The 18356-nt window shown below is 42.3% G+C and overlaps 1 protein-coding gene across 1 annotated transcript in view; it reads right to left on the bottom strand.

Annotated features, from left to right (window-relative positions):
* ANKFN1 (ankyrin-repeat and fibronectin type III domain containing 1) overlaps positions 1-18356 on the bottom strand; it is a 222935-nt gene that overhangs the window by 178093 nt on the left and 26486 nt on the right. Inside the window, exons 3-4 of the mRNA XM_006833645.1 lie at positions 13594-13795; positions 9752-9962 (exon numbers count right to left, since the gene is read on the bottom strand). Of these exons, the coding sequence (XP_006833708.1) occupies positions 9752-9962; positions 13594-13795 (413 nt within the window). The remainder of the gene's footprint in view (positions 1-9751; positions 9963-13593; positions 13796-18356) is intronic.

The raw sequence follows: 18356 nt of genomic DNA on the forward strand, positions 1-18356 counted from the left end.
ATCTACAACCAAAGTCTACAACAGTGCCTGGAAAACCAGTCTACTTGCCAAAGTAAAAACAACAGCAGAAGATACCCAAAGTATAAATCCCTGGAGGACTGAAAGGTTTTTCGTACACGTTGTGTGTGTATGTATGTATGTATGCTAAAATTCAACACCTGCCATTCACGGTAGCAGAAGGCCAGGCTACTCAGGGGACTAAAATTTCCACTGAAAATTTCTGAGTACCTACTACGTCCTGGTGTGGCGCTTTGCATTAACGCACTGGACTGCTAAGTGAATTTGAACTGCAAGATCAGCGGTTCAAGCTCACCAGCTGTTCCTCGGAAACCCTACACATAGTTGCTGTGGGTCAGAACTGACTCAACAGCATTTAACACCAACAAGTATGTGCCAAAGACTAGGGTCAAAGGTATGAGACAAACACCCATGGCAGTGATCAGATTCTCATTTCACAGTTCCACGGCTATCGGATTATTCTAGCTCATAACAACCCTAGAGGACACAGTAGACCAGCCAACAGGGTTTCCAAGGCCGAGCATCTTTACAGAAGTAGCCGGCCACATCTTTTTCCTATGGAACAGCTGGTGAATTTGAACTGCTGACTTTTGGATTAATAGCTAAGAGCTTCCCCACTCTACCACCCAGAGCTCCTTCATACATGGTAGTTACCCATACAGAAATCGCCTCTTTACTGTGTTGCCAGCAGGTCCTTAATGATGCCAAATAAATGGCAGCCTTGGAAAGGTAAGGCCTTCAGTGCTGATTCCAGAACTCCGTCGTGGACACCGTCCAGCTGGGGTTTGAGTTTAGGGGCAGGGCGTGGCTTACTGAGAATGAAGGAGGGATGTATGACTAGGGGTTTTTATTACTATTCTTTTTCTTTTTATTGTTGATGTTGAGAATCTGCAGAGCAGAACATAGTTCAACAGTCTACATGGACACTCTAGTGACCGTCATGCTATTCTTCAAGTTGTGTGACCATTCCCACCTCCTTTTTGAAGCTGTTTCTCTGCCATTAACTTCAGCTCACTGCCCCCTAATCTCCCTATCTAATCTTTCCAATTGCTCCAGTTAGATCCCATATAGATCCAATTGCTCCAGTTAGATCCCATATAGATAGGTGTTACAAGGGCACAATTGTCAAGACATTCTTTACTAGTTTTTGTTGCTGTTGTTAAGAGCTGTCAAGTCGGTTTCAAGTCATAGTGACCCTGTATAGGGTTTCTGAGGCACGCCTGGTAAATTTGAACTGCCGACCCTGTGGTACAAACCATCCTTTAAGTCCAGTGCTTATCTTACAGCTCCATACTAGGACTCTCAAGTTGAACTAGCTTTTGGCTTTAAGAAGACTTCAGGGATATTTTTGGTTATAGGTTTAAAGATTATCTCTGGACAATAATTTCTGGGTTTACCCAGCCTCCAGGACTCCAGAAATTCTAGATTCCATGAGAATTTGAAATTGTGTTCTGTATTTTTCCCATTTCAGATAAAGATTCTTCTATAGAACCTGTGATCAAAACATTCAGTGATGGTGACCCAGCCCTAACCAGTTCTTCTGGTCTCCTGGCAAAAAGGACTGTTGTTCATGGAGGCAATTAGCCAAACATTCCAGTTCCTCCACCTAGTCCTGACTCTCTGTCTTATTCTGTTGCTCCAGGTGAATAGAGACCAATTGTTACACCTTGGGTGGATGCTGGAAACCTTTTAAGACCTTGTGACTGGGGGCTTTTATCGGTGAAGACAGTAAGTCTTTCTCAGATAGCAGTTGTTCAATTGCACATGCGTCATGACATCTGAATGGGAGTGGGTGGGTATAAAACCATTAGGAGCATAGCCCTCCATGTTTAAAGTGTCTCTGAACATCACTGTTCCTTCTTCCAGATTCTGTGCCCATTTCCTGAGCTCAGGATACCAGTCTCAGAGGAAACACTTGGGATTCTATTTCAGTACCATCTGATGTTTTCTTCCATAAGGAGTGAATCTTACTTTGTACTTTATTAAAGGTAGGAAGAACAGGAAAAAACAAAAATCACTGAATAAAAATAGTGGATTCATCCAATGAGTAGAGTGGGATTCTGCATATATTTACCCTCAGAGTAAGGTGCAAGGTTAGGTGACCATTTCTGAGACTTTTCCTATGAGTAAGCAAAGGTACATGATTCGATTGCAAGTCATGTTTTTAAAGAACACCTCCAGAGTTTTGTGATTGTAGACTTAAAGACTGGAAGATAAATTTTGGAGTTACATCTCTGAAGCCATCTGCATCTTTGTGATTCCTATTGTGAAATGGGGACAATCGCACATGTCACTGAGGACTGTCTTTTGAGTTTTGTCATGGTGGAAAGAGTATTGGACTAGTTTTAAGAAGCTAAGAGAGGAATGGAAGAAAGAAAGTTAACCTTATTAGAAACCCTACACATTACTTTGAAATCCTTAACTGTCTTTAAAGGAGGGTAGGAAGGAAGAAACTGAACACAATGCATGCCTACTGCAGTGCTAAAGTGTGGATCCAGAAGACCTGGGTTTGAACTATGGCTCAGCTACATATTAGTTTGGTACCTTTGAATGGACTCTGACTTTTTTTTCCCCAATGTTCTCATTGGTATCAGTGAAGAAAATACAAGTCCCACCTCAGTAACCAGTTGTGCAGATCCGTAGTGGTACCGTGTAAAGCCCTCTAAGAAGGCATCGCGGTAAGATTTCTTTCCTGACATCCTGCCCCTGCAGCTTCTGGGGAGCAGTTGGTGGCAGGTGTTTGCTGCTGCTTCCGGCTGGCAGACTGTGATTTTTCTCATGGGCTGGTTCATACTCATTCACAGAAGCAATTCTGTGTCTTCTGTACCGAAGCGTAAAGTGGATTTTAAATTCCCCAAAACAGATTGTGTTCTTCTAGTCTGCTTTTCTCTAATAGGAGTGGCACCGTAGTGCATAAAATAAAACCAAGAAATACACTGTAGAATTTAAGTAAACAGTGCAAAGGGAAATATGCAAGGGCCCAGTGGCCACAGCTCACCCTATGGGTTATTTAGGAAGGCAGGATATTCATGCAGAAGGATCCCAGGTCACTGGTGTCCCACAGATTTGAGTCTGACCCTCTGTTCATTTGTTAGGTGGGTGACCATCCGTCAATCACTTAACCTCTCAGACATACAAATTCTACATCTTCAAAGTGGAGTTCATAATATCATTAGGCAGGGTTAGTGTGAAGGCCAGAGATTACATATGTGGATACTTCGTCGATGTGCAATCGATATTCATATGCATTTGCTATATAAGTGTGAGTCTCTAGATGAATGCTACTTTCTCTTTGACTTCTTGGGTGGCCAAGGCAATGTTGTTGTTAGGTGCCATTGAGTCAGTATTGACTCATCGTGACCCTACACACGACCAACCGAAACACTGCCTGGTCCTGGGCCAACCTCACAATTGTTGCCACACTTGAGCCCACTGATGCTGCCACTTTGCCAATCCATCTCACTGGGGGTCTTCCTCTTTTTCTCTGACCCTCCACCTTAGCAGACATGATATCCTTCTCCAGCAACTGGTCCCTCCTGACAATATGTCTGAAGTATGAGAGACGAAGTTTGGCCATCCTGGCCTCCAAGGAGCACTCTGGCTGCACATCTTCCGACACAGATCTGTTCTTTTGGCAGCCCATGGTACTTTCAATGTTCTCCTCCAACACCATAACTCAAAAGCATCAATTCTTCTACTATCTTCTTTATTCACTGTCCAGCTTTCACATGCATATGACGTTACTGAAAATACCATGGCTTGGGCCAGGTGCACCTTAGTCTTCAAGCTGACATCTTTGCTCTTCAACACTTTAAAAAGGTCTTGTGCAGCAGATTTGCCTATTGCAATATGTCATTTGATTTCTTGGCTGCTGCTCCCGTGAGTGTTAGAGATGGAATTTCCCTATGGCTAATCCGCTGGTGTATCTCTCACTGTATTTACAGCTTTGTAGGGTGACTTGGTCCTTTGCAGGATGACATCATCCAGAGATGACAACGGGAAGCCCTGGATCTCTTAATCACATATTCTTTGAGTCTTAATGAAATATTTAGGACTTGGGTTCTTTTATGGAGGTTTAAATATGCACAAAGGGGCTTTGGGAGACTGGGGGTCTTACTGTTTTCATGGGAAATGCAGAGTTCTTTGCAGTGTCTCAGGTAAGTAGGACTGATGTTTTTGATCCAGCCAGTGCAGGATGGCCGTGGCAACATCTGGATGAATGGTCTCCTTGTTCTTATAGAATGGGGCTCAGTCTGCATTCTCCATGTTCAGACCCACTGACTCTTTCTCCACCCCTCTCCCACTGGATCCTTGCAACAGACATTACTGCAGAATAAATATGAAGGCAGCAAAGAAGCTTTTCGATTTCTTTCCAGTCTTATTTGTCCATTCCCTCAAATCTGCCAGTTCCATCAGAAAAGGAGTAACAACACCTTGACAATGGAGCTCTTTTGTGGACCCCAAACCCTACTGAATATATTCCCTTTCTTTGACATGGATGTGGTGAACTCTGTTGTTATTGTTAAGGGCTGTGCAATCAGTCCCAACTCATCACGACCCAGTACAGGGTTTCTGAGGAGCTGCTGGTGGGGTTGAACTGCCAACCTGGTGGTTCGCAGTCCAGTGCTGATCCTCCAGCACCACACCAGGAGTCTGTGGTGAACTTAGCATTTTCAAAATAAAAAGTTTTCTGATACAAGGCTTGGTCTCTGTACCTAGTTTAAGGTGAGACTTTGGATGGTGGTTGGTTTTGAAATTGAGGAGCAGAGATGTGACCTGTACATATTTGCTTGCTTCTCTTTCAGCCTTCTGGGCCTCACCACTTGGAAGTAAGTAAATAAGCATTAGTGATACTAACAATTTGACGAGTTTACTAATTTTTTTTTCTTTAAGGAAGTATTAAAACTGTGGCTCAGAGCCATTAGTGGCCACTGGGTCAGAGTTTGCACTGAGGCAAATACTTGGTTAATCCTTTAACATTCATGGTAAGGGTTAAAGGAGTCACTGCACCTACCACGGGGTACGTGTGACATAATATTGTCCCAGCCGTTCCGGGGAGGCCTGCAAGGACTGTGAAATACTTACACTGAGCAGGCACTATCAAAGTCCCTGGGTGGAACAAATGCTACCAACCGAAAAACTGTCTGTTCAAATCCACTGAGAGATGCTTCGAAATAAAAGCCTTCAGAATTCCTTCTGAAAAGTCATGGCCACTGAAAACCCAATGGGGTTCTACTTTGAAACACAAGTCAGAATTCACTTGACAGCAACTGCTTTGGTTTATTGGTAATAAGTACTATCAGCCCTACTTCAAAATACATCAGAAAGAAGTCAGTTACAAAAGGCCATCTATTCTAGGGTACCATTTATATGAAATGCCCGAAGTAGACAAATCTATGGAGACAGAAAGTAGATTAGTGGTTGCCCAAGACTGGGAGGGGCGGGGGTTGGGAGTTAATCGGTAAAGGGTATGGGGTTTCTTTTGGGGGTGATGAAAATGTTCTCAATTTGATTGTGGTGGTGCTTGTACAACTCTGAGAATATACTAAAAACCATTAAATTGTACATTTTAAATGAGTAAATTGAATGGTTTGAGAATTATATCTTAATAATGTTGAAAAAAATAAAATCTCCAGAGTTCTAGCACTGCTTACCAGTGCTGTCCCTGACACTCTGGTTTTAGCAGTTAGCACCTCTCTCTGAACCAGCCATCTGTCTTTCTTTATACAGCTTTATACAGCTCCTGACCCGTTCACCAGCTCTGGCTGGTTTCCTTTGTTCATTTTTAATGATACTTTAGATGAAAGCTTAGAGAGTGCATTCGTTTTCCATTCTATAGTTTGTGCATTAAGTGTTCCATGACATTGGATGCTCTTCCCATAGTGTGTCAGAACCCTGGGCTCCCTGGATCTTCTTCCCCTTCCTGCCTTCTTCTCATCTTTGCTTTAGGGCAAATGTTGTCCTTTTCATCTCATATAATTGATGGTGGTTCCTCTCAGGTGTTGATGTTTATTTTATGAATCTGCTTAGTGTTGGGTGAATGGAGGTCTCCGGGAATGACTACAGTTCCAGGTCAGAGGCTATCTTAGGACCATAGTGGCAGGGGTTTCTCCACTCATAGTCAGACCAATTTTTGAGAACTGGATTGTTTTGTTCTATATCCCCCCCCCCCCCCCCCCCCCCCAGTCTTTCTTCACATGCTCAATTGCTAACTGAAAGGAAAGGTTGGGGGGTTGAGTCTGCTCAGAGGTACCTTGGAAGCAAGTTCTGGTGATCTACATCTGACAAATCAGCCATAGAAAATGCTATGGAGCAGAGTTCTACTGGCACAGGTGGGTTCATCATGAATTGGAATCTACTTGATAGCAACTGGTTTATCTGATCTTCCTCATTTCACAACTCCTCTGGGACTATTAACTGTCTTTTTATTGTTAAGTGCCATTGAGTCTGTTCTGACTCAAAGCGACCTTATGTAGGGTTTCCAACGAGCAGCTGGTGAATTATGAGTCGGCACTGACTCCATGGCACATAACAACAACAACAACAACCTTGCGGCTTAAACGAACCTGGAAGTCTAGTGCTTATCCTAGACACCACACCAGGACTCCTCAAGTATCTTAGTGAACTTTTAAAATGTAAAGCAGAATATACCATTCACTGTCTTCCTACTGGAGTCCTGGTGTGGAGATGCAGGATAAGCACTGGACCACAGGGTCAGTTTGAACCACATGGTCAGTAGATTAAACCCACTAGCTGCTCCAAGATCGCTATGAGTCGGAACCAACTCAATGGCACTTAACAACAACAAAGCTTTCCTGTTACACTAGGAATCAAAGCTAAGCATTTCATGAAGAGTCTGCATGACTCATTCCCAGTGACTTTTCACTTGGTTGTTACTCTTTCCTTTGCTCACCTTTCCCTAGTCACACTGGTCTTCTTGTTCCTGACATTCCTGTCCACCTTGGAGCCTTCCTGTTTGCTGTTCACTCTGCCTAGAACTTTCCCCCCTCATCTTCTCATAGTTCCCTCCTTTATATGGCTAAACAGACCACAATGACAAGCCCACTGTCATGGAGTTGATTCTGGTTCAAAGTGAGCCTATACTGGGTTTCAAACATTGACTCTTAGGTCTTATGAGCCAGCCTCATCTTTCTCCTTCAGAGACACTGCGGGGTTTGAACTGCTGACCTTGTGGTTAGTAGTCCAGTGCTTAGCCTGCTATTGTTGCTAGGTGCCATGGAATTGGTTCTGATGCATAGTGAAACACTGCCCAGTTCTGTGCCTTCCTTACAATTGTCAGGTTTGAGCTCATTGTTGCTACTGCCACGGTGCCAAGCCATCTCTTTAGGGGTGGGGAGTCTTCCCCATTTCCTCCGACCACCTCTTTACCAAGCATACTGCACTTTTTCAAAACTGGTTCCTCCAGACAACATGCCCAAAGTACACAAGACTAAGTGCCGCCTTCCTGGCTTCTAAGGAGCATTCTGGCTGTACTTGCTCCAGGACAGATAGGTTTGATGTTCTGGCAGTTCATGGTATTTTCAGTATTTTTCTCCAACACCAGACTCAGCTTAAAGTCCATGGTATCAGAAAGACTTTGCTTGCCTATCTTATTTCAAATTGTTCCCTTGCCATCAATCTCTAATCATGTATCAATTTTACTTTATTCTCAGCAATTATTACTATTTATGTTTATACAAGGGGACTTTCAAAATTTTGTGGAAAAATGGAATGAGAAGATAATGAACTCTTTCCACAAACTTTGAAGCCTCCTTGTATATGAATTCATCTATTTATTTGTTTATTGGGAGCTCCCCCCACTAGGGATTCTGTCTTGTTTGTCACTGCAGTTTTAGACCTTAGAGCTGTGCCTGGCACGCAGTGTCTACACAACAAATAGATGAATGAAAAGGCCCCACGCTGACTGTGGACACAGAGATATGAACACGCACATATACACATGCTTTTTCTAGGTATACCTGCTATTCCACAGCCTCACCCAGATAATCTCACTTAATATTTCAAAGCTCAGGATCAATTATTCAGAGAAAGTCCCTTGAAGGCCCCTTTTAATACCAATCAGTATACTCCATTTACAATGAAAATTGATGCTAAGCTGAGACACAATTCCTTTTTTGATAGGCACAAAAGTCCTGAAAGTTATGCCAATCCTTAGTCAAACCTTTCTGTTCTGCAGATTGCTGCTGTTGTTAGGTGCTGTGGAGTCTGTTTTGAGTCATAACAACCCTCTGAACCACAGAACAAAACACTGCCGAGTCCTGTACCCTCCTCACAACCATTGTTACACTGGAGCCCATTGTTGCTGTTGTTGTCAAGTGCCTTTGAGTCGGTTCCAACTCACAGCAACCCTGTCAAGAGTTCCGAGGAGTGACTGGTGAGTTTGAACCACCGACCTTGTGGTTTAAACCGACCTTGCGGCCTAGTACATGACCCTGCAGCACCACACCAGGACTCCCCACAATGGCTATTAGTGATGGCTATTTGGTGGCAAGGAGCCCTGGTTGCTCGGTGGTTAAGAGCTTGGTTGCTAACCGGAAGGTAGGTAATTTGAACATACCGGTTGCTCTGTGGGGAAAACATCTGGCAGTTTGCCTCCATAAAGATTTACAGCTTTGGAAATGATGCTCGTTTAGATTTTATGTCAATTTACTGGGCCAGGATTGACAGTGGTGTGGCAGTTGAGATGTAGTTATCCCCCATGGTGGTGGTGGTGTACCAGAGAGATGGCTCCGAGGCTGTCCATCTTTACAGGATCAGAAAGCCTCATCTTTCTCCTGCATAATGGCTGGTAGTTTCGAACTGCTAACCTTGAGGTTAGCAGCCCAAGTTGCAATAGCTGTCCCCCACAATAAGACCTAATATAATGTAATCAACTATGATGAGGTCTGCTATGAGCAGCCAATCAATTCAAAGTAAGTGTCCTCGAGGGTGTGACCTGCTTCCAATAATATTGGATACTCAGGCAAGACTTGCTAGCTCACTGCTGGGTCTGGATCTTGCTTGTTCTCTGACCTCCAGTTCTTTGGACTCAAGCCAGTGCCCTGCTCTATTACTTGCTGATCCTGGGAGTCATCAGAAACCTGTCTTCCTACCTGTCAGACCTGCCTGCCTGAGTGTCATCTAACCTGCCAATCTGATGGCCTTAGTTCAACACTCCTGCCACTCTGTGAGTCAGAACGGACTTGGGACATATATAAGCTTCACTGGTTTTGCTCCTCTAGAGAACTTGGCCTAAGACAGAAATCTTCTGGGGGAGTTCCCCTCTGTCCTACAGGGTTGCTAAGAGTCAGAACTGACCTGACAACCGTGGGGAATCCTGTGGTATAAAACAGGTCTCTAGTTTTAACAGTCCTGGTGTGGCGCTGTGGGTTAATGCACTAGACTGCAGGTCGGTGGTTCAAGCTCACTGTTACTTGGAAACCCTAGGTAAGGTCACTATGGGTTGGAACCGACTCAATGGCACTTAACAACAACAGTTTTAGCAGTCGGCAGTGCCTCTGCAGGATAAGCACAGGACTACAAACCACAAGGTCAGTGGTTTGAGCCCACCAGCCATACCACAGGAGAAAGATGAAGCTTTCTGCTCCCACAAAGATTTTAAAAATCCTCAGAAACGCTATACAGGGTCTCTAGAAGTTGTAACCAACTTGATGGCACTTATCAACAACAACCAGTTTTACCAGTATGAGTCTTTAGTATCCAGTTTACTTACAATGTGGACTTTCCCGGGCCCCTGTCCTTAGAAGAATCCTAGCGATGGGTACGTTGTTGGTCATGATGGCGATGTCCAGGGGCGTCAGGCCCTCGCTGTTGGGCGTGTTGAGGTCCAGTTCTTCGGGCGAATACTGATAAAGGAGGATCTGGACAGCATCCATGTCCTGCTGCTCGACGGCCTCAAACATGGCTTCGTTACCCTGGAAGTTCTGGAGAAGAAAGACAATGACAGCTCAGCAGTTTCCGAAAACACTGCCTCTGCAGCTTAGCTGTGTTGAATTTTAGAGACTACTTCAGTGACTACATTCCCACGTACAGGTGACACAACAACAGTATAGTCCAGGGACCCCACAATAAACCCCATGTTGGATACTGATCTGTATATGTTGATGCACTGGTCAAATAAATAGGGTAAATATTAGATTACACCAAGTTTTCCCATTACTTTGCTGTAGGACTTCTTAGAACCTTTAGTAATTTTTAACACGTAACTGTGACAAGGAGCTCTGGTAGCATAGTGGTTACGAATTGGGCTGCGAACCTTAAGGTCAGCAGTTCGAAACTACCAGCTGTTCCGTGGGAGAAAGAGGAGCCTTTCTGCTCCCGTAAAGATTTGCAGCCTCAGAAACCCTGTACAGGGTCACTATGAGTCGGAAATCGACTTGACAGCACTTAACAACAACAACAACTGACTATCCAAGAGAGGAAAATATGACATTTCAAATACTGTTTGATCCCAGAAGATGTTTATCATTGTTTTTTTTGGTACATGGTCTTTGTCCAAGACTGAGAAACACTCACTGCTTTAAGTTGTTCCTAGAGCAGTGCTCTACAGAACACAGTTTGGGGATCACTGGCATAGATAATGTGTTGCGAGTCGTTTTCCTCTGTGACTTGCTTGGAATTGAGAGTATACTTTCTCTGTTTCTCTAAAATGCATCCTCTTCCTCTCTATCCCATGACTCTGTGTTGCTCAGACTGTTAAGATCTCTACCCTGGACCATGGCAATGAGCTGCCTGCTACGGATCCTGGTCTTCTCTCGCCCTGCTCCGTGTTGATGCAAGAGTCATTGTTCTAAACTATACAGTGATGCTACATGCATCACTCTTCCCTATGAGTCTGCAGGCAGATGGCCAGAGTCCCAGGCTCCTCTCTGTCCTAATCCTCACACTTTATCACGAACAGCCCCACCAATGAACACTTGACGTTTCTGAGTCCTGGGCTGAGGACCATAATGGTGGAGTCTAGAGAGGGTGTCAGCAACTGGGTGGAAAATTGCCTCTGGGCCTGAGACTGTCAGACATCGAATATTTGTAGGCTACAAATCACCTATAGGGGAAAAAAATAGCTAAAGATAATAGGGCTCCACTGAAAAGTTCATTTAGAGGATGACTAACAAGCAAAGGAGCAAAGCTCTGGCATTCCCTTAGACACATTTATTGTACCTGTAGCTCATGGAAGAATGGACTATTTAGACATCAATCTGGTGTTGTCTCTGAGAGCTGTTTGGTCTTTGAAAATATTGAAATTATAGATGTTCTTTGCCCTCTACTAACTTCTTACATGGATCTTCAGTAAAAGTTAAAATGCTGCCCTGTCCACAGTTCTACATTGTTTGTGATTCTTGATAATGCTGATTTCTCATGTGCCATATTTGCTCTCAGTCTTCAGTAACTCCCTTCTCCAAGTTATTGTTGGCAAACTCTAGCATGCTTCCATCTGGAAGGACTAGGACTCATTTCTGTTTTAAGCTTAACCAAATGGTGCTGTTATCCCCTCTGCGGAAATACCTTGCTAGCATAGAACTCATCTGATTAACATGTGGTGGGTCTTAGGTGAAGAAGCTGTGGTGGGGCTGTGAGCTAAATATCGGGCTGCTCACCTCGAGGTTGGCGGTTCAACCCACCAGCCATTCCCCTTAAGATTTACATTCTTGGAAACTCTATATGGGGTCGTTGTGAGTGGGATTTGACTCGCTGGCAGTGAATTTGTTTTTTGTTTTTTTTGAGACTTCAGTGACCAAATGTTTAAGCAGCCAGGTTTTATTTAGTTTCAACAAAAATCGATTCTCCCTATCAAAGCTTCAGGTCAACTTTAGCTGAATGCATAATCCATGATTTGAATTTGAGAGAAATACAAAGCTATTATGCAAATGCTGTTTTGACAGTAGGACCCAGGGGAGAGAGCTATTTTGGTAGACAGCTTTCTTTGCAGTAGGACAACCTGCTGAATGGAAAAGTGTTTTGTCGACAATCTGCCAAACTGAAGAGCCTCTGATGCTTAGGCCACAACTCAACCACAACCAAGCCCTCCCAGAAGATGAATCTGAAATGAGAAACCAAACTAGAAAACAAATGACTTCAAAGTTAAGATGCTGCCCCATCCACAGTTCAGCGTTTGTTTGTGATTCTTGGTATTTTTCATTTCTCTTGTGCCATATTTGCTCTCACTCTTCAGTAATTCCCTTCTTCATGCTTTTGTTGGCAAACTAGCATGCTTCTATTGGGAAGGGCTAGGACTCGTTTTGGTTTTAAGCTTAAACAAATGGTGCCATTACCTCCCTGGAGAAATATCCTCTCTCAGTATGCTAATAGTATGCCCTGGGCTTTTACTGAAGACCCATATAAGAAGGGACTATATGGTCCTGGTGTGGCACTGTGGGATAAAGCACAGGACCTCAATGTCAGTTTGAACCACAAGGTTGGTGATTCAAACTCACCAGCCCCTCCTTGGAAACCCTATATATACAGGGTCTCAATGAGTCAGAACTTAACAACATAGGAGAAAAACCATCTTCAATGCCACCAATACTATTTTTTATACCATTCTCCACATTATACCATTCTGTTATTAGTTAATGTATTTAGTTAAAATCAACTGCATTTTCCTTTCTGCTTTGACTTCTAACGAAAAATTTCAGGTACTATATTTGGCTGTATTTGGGAGTCCCCAGGTTGCACGAAGTCAGGACACTTGGTGGCTTCACTGAAAGACTGGAGGTTCAATTCAACTCAGAGGTAGCTGGGAAGCAAGACGTGGCAGCTGACTTTAGAACAATTAGTCACTGAAAACCTATGGAGTTCAGTTCTAATCTGACACATTTAGGACTGCTCTGAATTGGAATCTACTCAAGAGCAATTGTCCTTTTCTCAGCCCTCATTGGATATTTGCCTAAGATTTTAGTTTATCTATTTTTCCATTTCAAAATTTTTTCTTTTCATTCCTTTTATCTACTTATTTCTAAGTGCACTGTATTACTATGTTCTTTGCCTGAATTCTGTCTCCAATCCCTTAGGGAAACATGGGAGTTACACATTGGCAGTAGTGTGCCCTGGAGTTGGTTCCGATTCATAGTGACTCTATTTCTGAGGCTGCAAATCTTTATGGGAGCAGAAAGCCTCATCGTGCTCCCAAGGAATGGCTGGTAGTTTCGAACTGCTGACCTTGAGGTTAGCAGCCTGTCTCGTAACCACTACCAGAGCTCCTTGAGTTATACGTTAGAAAGAAGTAAATAAAATGGTCCCATCAATATTTGAATGAACACTGGAACGCTCACAGAGCCTAATGAATCTGATACCATGTTTGTCAGACTACTGGTTTCCTGAGATTGGTTTCCTTGGCCTCATGGAAAATGGAAAAGCAGAGAAAAATTTCACACCTGCTCAAACTTTAGCTAATCACACACATCTCTATGGTCCCTGTCTTACCTGGATCTGTCTCACCCTTTATAAAACTGTACACGTCAGGTTCTGAAGTAAACGGGGACCATTTCAGAACCTCCTTAACCCCAAACCCAAACAAACAAGTCAAATCAAGAAAAGAATGAAGAGTTTGATTACCACCGAGGTTTTCCTGAGACTCAGCCGGTCAGTTCTTGTTCTGAAATAGGCCTCATCAAACGAAGAGTGGCTCCCCTTGAGTTTCTCAGAGAGGTTCCTGTACAGGCGTTTGGCAGCATTGGGAGAGGATGGAGCGCTATGCTTTTTTGACTGGGAAAGATGTAAATTCTGCATTTGTTGGGTCATTTTCCCACGACAGTTCCTAATAGGAGGGAAATCTGATGTTGTATCAATTACAGAACATAATTATAAATCGACAAAGATTTTATTTTTTCATCTACATTAACCATCTGGAAACCTAATAAAATATTATAGCTGGAAGGCACCTTGGAGGCTATCAGATCCAGCTTTTTCATAGATGAGAAAACTGAACCAAGAGAAGCAACAGCAGCTTGCTTATGGCCACGACGACTTCCACTCACTACGTAAACACGTACAATTCCAGTTTTTTATTTGCATCCTGCCAGAAACGTCTCCATTTTCTAACTTAGGCGCTTGTTCCATTGCCTTCAGGAATAAGTAAGTTTGCTCTCTGTTGGGTTTATAAGAAAGGATAGTAGCACTTCACAGACCACTTGGCATCTTGAGGAGCAGTTACATTTTGCCTGTCCTCTGAGCTTCCGTGAGCTACTCCAGTGCCCAATTGCTGGGGACGTTTTACCCCTGGACTCATTCCTGTTAGTGCCCTCCAGGGCACTGACAACTAGAATTCTCAGTAGTAATTTATTGTTCCAAATAGCTCTAACTAGGTCCTCACCAATGTCGCACTTGAAGTCAAATGTCCAGGAGATCTGACATGTCCTTTTAAAAGTCAGTCACTGATTAACGATGCTGATACTGTTGTTGTTAGTCAGTACCAACTCATAGAGACCCTATGCTCCAACCTCACAATCACTGCTATACCTGAACCCATTGTTGCTGCTATACCTATATAAAAAAGAAAAGTCATTCAGCACTGCTTGAGGTGGTGGTAAGTTGTTGTTAAGTGCCATCAAGTTGGTTCTAACCCATAACAACCTGTATAGCATTTCTGAGGAGTTGACCTTGTGGATCACACTGACTTTGCAGTCTAGCGCATTCACCAACAGTACCACAGCAGGACTGCCATTGAATGACTGATACTACCAAGGCTGTGGTTGCCTGTTATGTGAATCTGTATTGGATGAGCAGGTGCATGGATGAAACAATGGCCAAGAGAGTCATGTTCAAAGTGTTCCTATCCCTGGTTTCTGGAACATGCTGCTGCCTTCCCACCATTCCTCAAATCTCCAACGAAGTTTTCCACTTTTTATGTTGCTATTGCTACTCAACTGTGACCCTTAGATCGATCATCTCCTTCATCTACTGACTATGTGACTTTGGGCAAATCAGGTAATATCAGATTCTCATTTTTCTTATTAATAAAATGGGGATGACAACAACATCTTCCTATTATGGTTGTGAGGACATTTATGAGATCACATATGTAAAGACCCGAGACAACAACAAGTCGTTATGATAACTACTGTTTTTATTAGGAAAGACACTCAGTAGATACTTTAGAATAAACAAATGGATTGATGAAAGTCTATTCCTAAAAGGTTCTTTCCTCCCCATGCCTCTGAAACAGGCTGTGCGTGCATTGGCACCAACTAACCTTTGCTATATTTTTACTGCAAGGGCAGGGAATGCATATTCTTTACCTGGTGAATGTCTTCAGGCACTTTACAAACCTTTTCTCCGACTTCTTCCAAAAGAAAAAAGACTAATGTTTTCCAAGGTGGTCAGCCTGAGTCAGTCTTAGTCACATCCTGCAGACCCTACCCAACCTTAGCTAAATGGGCAGATTTAGAGACTATGATGCAATGCATTGTCTACAAGGCATACGCATGTATGAGTACATGATGATAAATCATCAGTAATCTTTTAATTTCTACAAAAGCAGAAATAGAAAGGGTATGTGATTTGGCATCTCTCCCCCTTATCTTCAGACCATTTACCTTTGATTTAATAGCAACAACAGGGTTTCCTCTGACTTATTTCTTTCCATTTTCACAAAAATTCCAGATTGACATTCTAGCCAGCTCATAGGGGACCGTCTTAACCTTCTACTTTCTGCCTTCTGTCTCTAGCTGTTCCTTCAGCATTAATGCCCCAGTTTAAGCCATCTGTCTTGTCTACATCATTATCATTCTCAAGATAACTATACATTCTTTTGTATCTCTTGCAGTGCCCGAGAGTCCAGTAAATAAATTCTTGTCGATTGATCAAATTCCAGCTACTTGCCCTCTAACTGATGACACCTACCCACGTGGCCCCTTTTGTCCTTGCTCATCTCCCATCTGGCCCTTTCACTCAAAATAGGTTGCCTTTCTCTGTCTCTTTGGCTTCCTTCTTACTCTCCCAGCTGTTCCTTCCTTCCAGGCTATACTGTAACGTGTTTTCTAGGCTACTAGCTGTCATCTAGCATTATGTTTCCTTTTGCTTCTCTATATTTAAATTTTTGTCTGATGAGAGATAGTGAAAGGGATAACTTTCTATTATCTATTCCCATAAGCATGCAAATCTTTCCCAATCGTATCCTCAAATTCTTATCCCCATGAAAAGGGACAACAGGCATTTGAGAAGCACTACAACTTTAGCTCTAGGATTCCTGGTGTGGCACTGTAAGATAAGCACTGGACTGCTAACCACAAGGTCAGTGGTTCAAGCCCACCAGCTGCTCTTTGGAAACTCTATACAAGGTTGCTATGAGTCAGAACCAATTCAACAGCACTAAACAAAAGTAACAACTGGTTCTAGAATTTGATAGAACTAAGTCTGAATCACAATATTATTACCTAGAAGTTATTTGACCTTGAGCATCTTACTTCAATTATTTAAGTCTGCTTAATAATATGTAAATGTATAACATTAGCACATTTCTTACAGTTATTATGAAGAACAAGTGAAAGTTACTTATCCTGTCTGGCACATAGTAGCCACTCATTAAAAAGCAGTGATTATTAACATTGTCCCAAGTCTTCCCAAACCAGAGACACCAAGATACATTGCAATAATTAGTCTTTCATTATTTGAAAAATTTATTGAACTCTGATTTTAGGTATTTATTATGGCAGTTAAATTTTATTTTGTTAGAAATATGAAATTTTAGATATTTAATATGTAATCAAGGAGCCTTGGTAGTATAGTGGATTATAAACTAGACTGCTAAACTCAAGGTCAGTAGTTCGAATCTACCAGTCTCTCCCTGGGAGAAAGAAGAGGCTTTCTGTTCCCATAAAGATTTACAGCTTTGGAAATCCTACCCAGGGTGTTGTAAGTCAGAACCAGCTTGAAGGCACACAACCACCACCACCACCACAAACATGTAATTACAAAACTTGTAGTACAATAGAAATAGGAAAAACAGTTTCAAAATATTAGAAGAGAGAGAGAAATAAAGATAAATGTAAAAATAATTTTAAATAAAAAAAGAAAACCTGATTCATATAAAATGTAAAATAAAATAGAAAGGCTGACATTGGATACATCTGTGAGCATAATACATTTTCCTAATAAAAGACAACAACAACAACAACAACAATCTCAGACTGGGATTTTAAAAAAGCTAGTTAAAACTGTATACCGGAACAAAATGTTCATGTAAATATTAAATAAATATGACCTCAATGGAAATGTCAGAGTAATAAGCTCCATAAATCCTCTTGTCATAAGAACAATGGGAACACTGGAAATTAACCAACGGCATCAAGTAATTCAAGAAAAATGACCAAGTCTCAATACGAACAGCAAGTTTTATGACATTTTAACTTGCACTATTCCCATCTCCCTTTCCCTAGCTCTGCCGTCGCCTTGAAAACCAGTAGCCTGGCAATCATTGTTGTTGTTAAGTGCCATCAAGTCAGTTCCGACTCATAGTAACCCTCTATAGGGTTTCCTAGGCGTGGCTGGTGAGCTTGAACCACCAACCTTGTGGTTCAAACCAATCTTGCAGTCCAGTGCATTAGCCCACAACATCACACCACTGGGAGAGGAAAAGTGGAGTTGGAGTTCATTCAATATACCATTTCCAGGTAATTGGCATTGTTTGACCTACTTGGTAGTTTCCTGGAAGACCACAGTGAAACCAGTAGCCTAGCAGTGATTGGATAAACATGCAAGTCCATCCAAACTTATGGTGCCTTCAAGTTCTTATCCTCATGAAACAGAACAGGCATTTTAGAAGCACTATAGCTTTTTCACGGAACAATAAATTCAGGAGGAATGGTGCCACATTCATTGTTACAAAGGACATTTTAAGATCTATCTTGAAGTAAGATGCTGTCTGGGATAGGATAATATGCATATACCTGCAAGAAAGACCAATTAATACCACTGTTATTCAATTTTATGCACCAAACACAAAAGCCAGTGATGGTGAAGTTGAAGAAAGCTAAAAGTCATTGAAAAGACATTAAAAGACCAAAATGGATGTCACAGGAGACTCTGAAATTTGCTTTCTAGTGTAAAGATGCCAAAGTAAATAGAAGAAATGAGGCGGTAAAAGAGTTGAACTGAAAATTTCAAAAGGCAGCTCAAGAAGATAAAGCAAGGTATCATAATGAAATGTACATGTACAAAGAGCTGGAGTTAGAAAACCAAAAGCAAAGAGCACACTCAACATTTCTCAAGCTGAAAGAACTGAAGAAAACAATTCAAGCCTCGACTTTCAATACTGAAGGATTCCATGGGCAAAATATTGGATGATTCAGAAAATATCAAAAGAAGATGGAAAGAATACA

Source organism: Chrysochloris asiatica, unplaced genomic scaffold (assembly GCF_000296735.1).
Source record: "Chrysochloris asiatica unplaced genomic scaffold, ChrAsi1.0 scaffold00007, whole genome shotgun sequence".
Lineage (NCBI taxonomy): Eukaryota > Metazoa > Chordata > Mammalia > Afrosoricida > Chrysochloridae > Chrysochloris > Chrysochloris asiatica.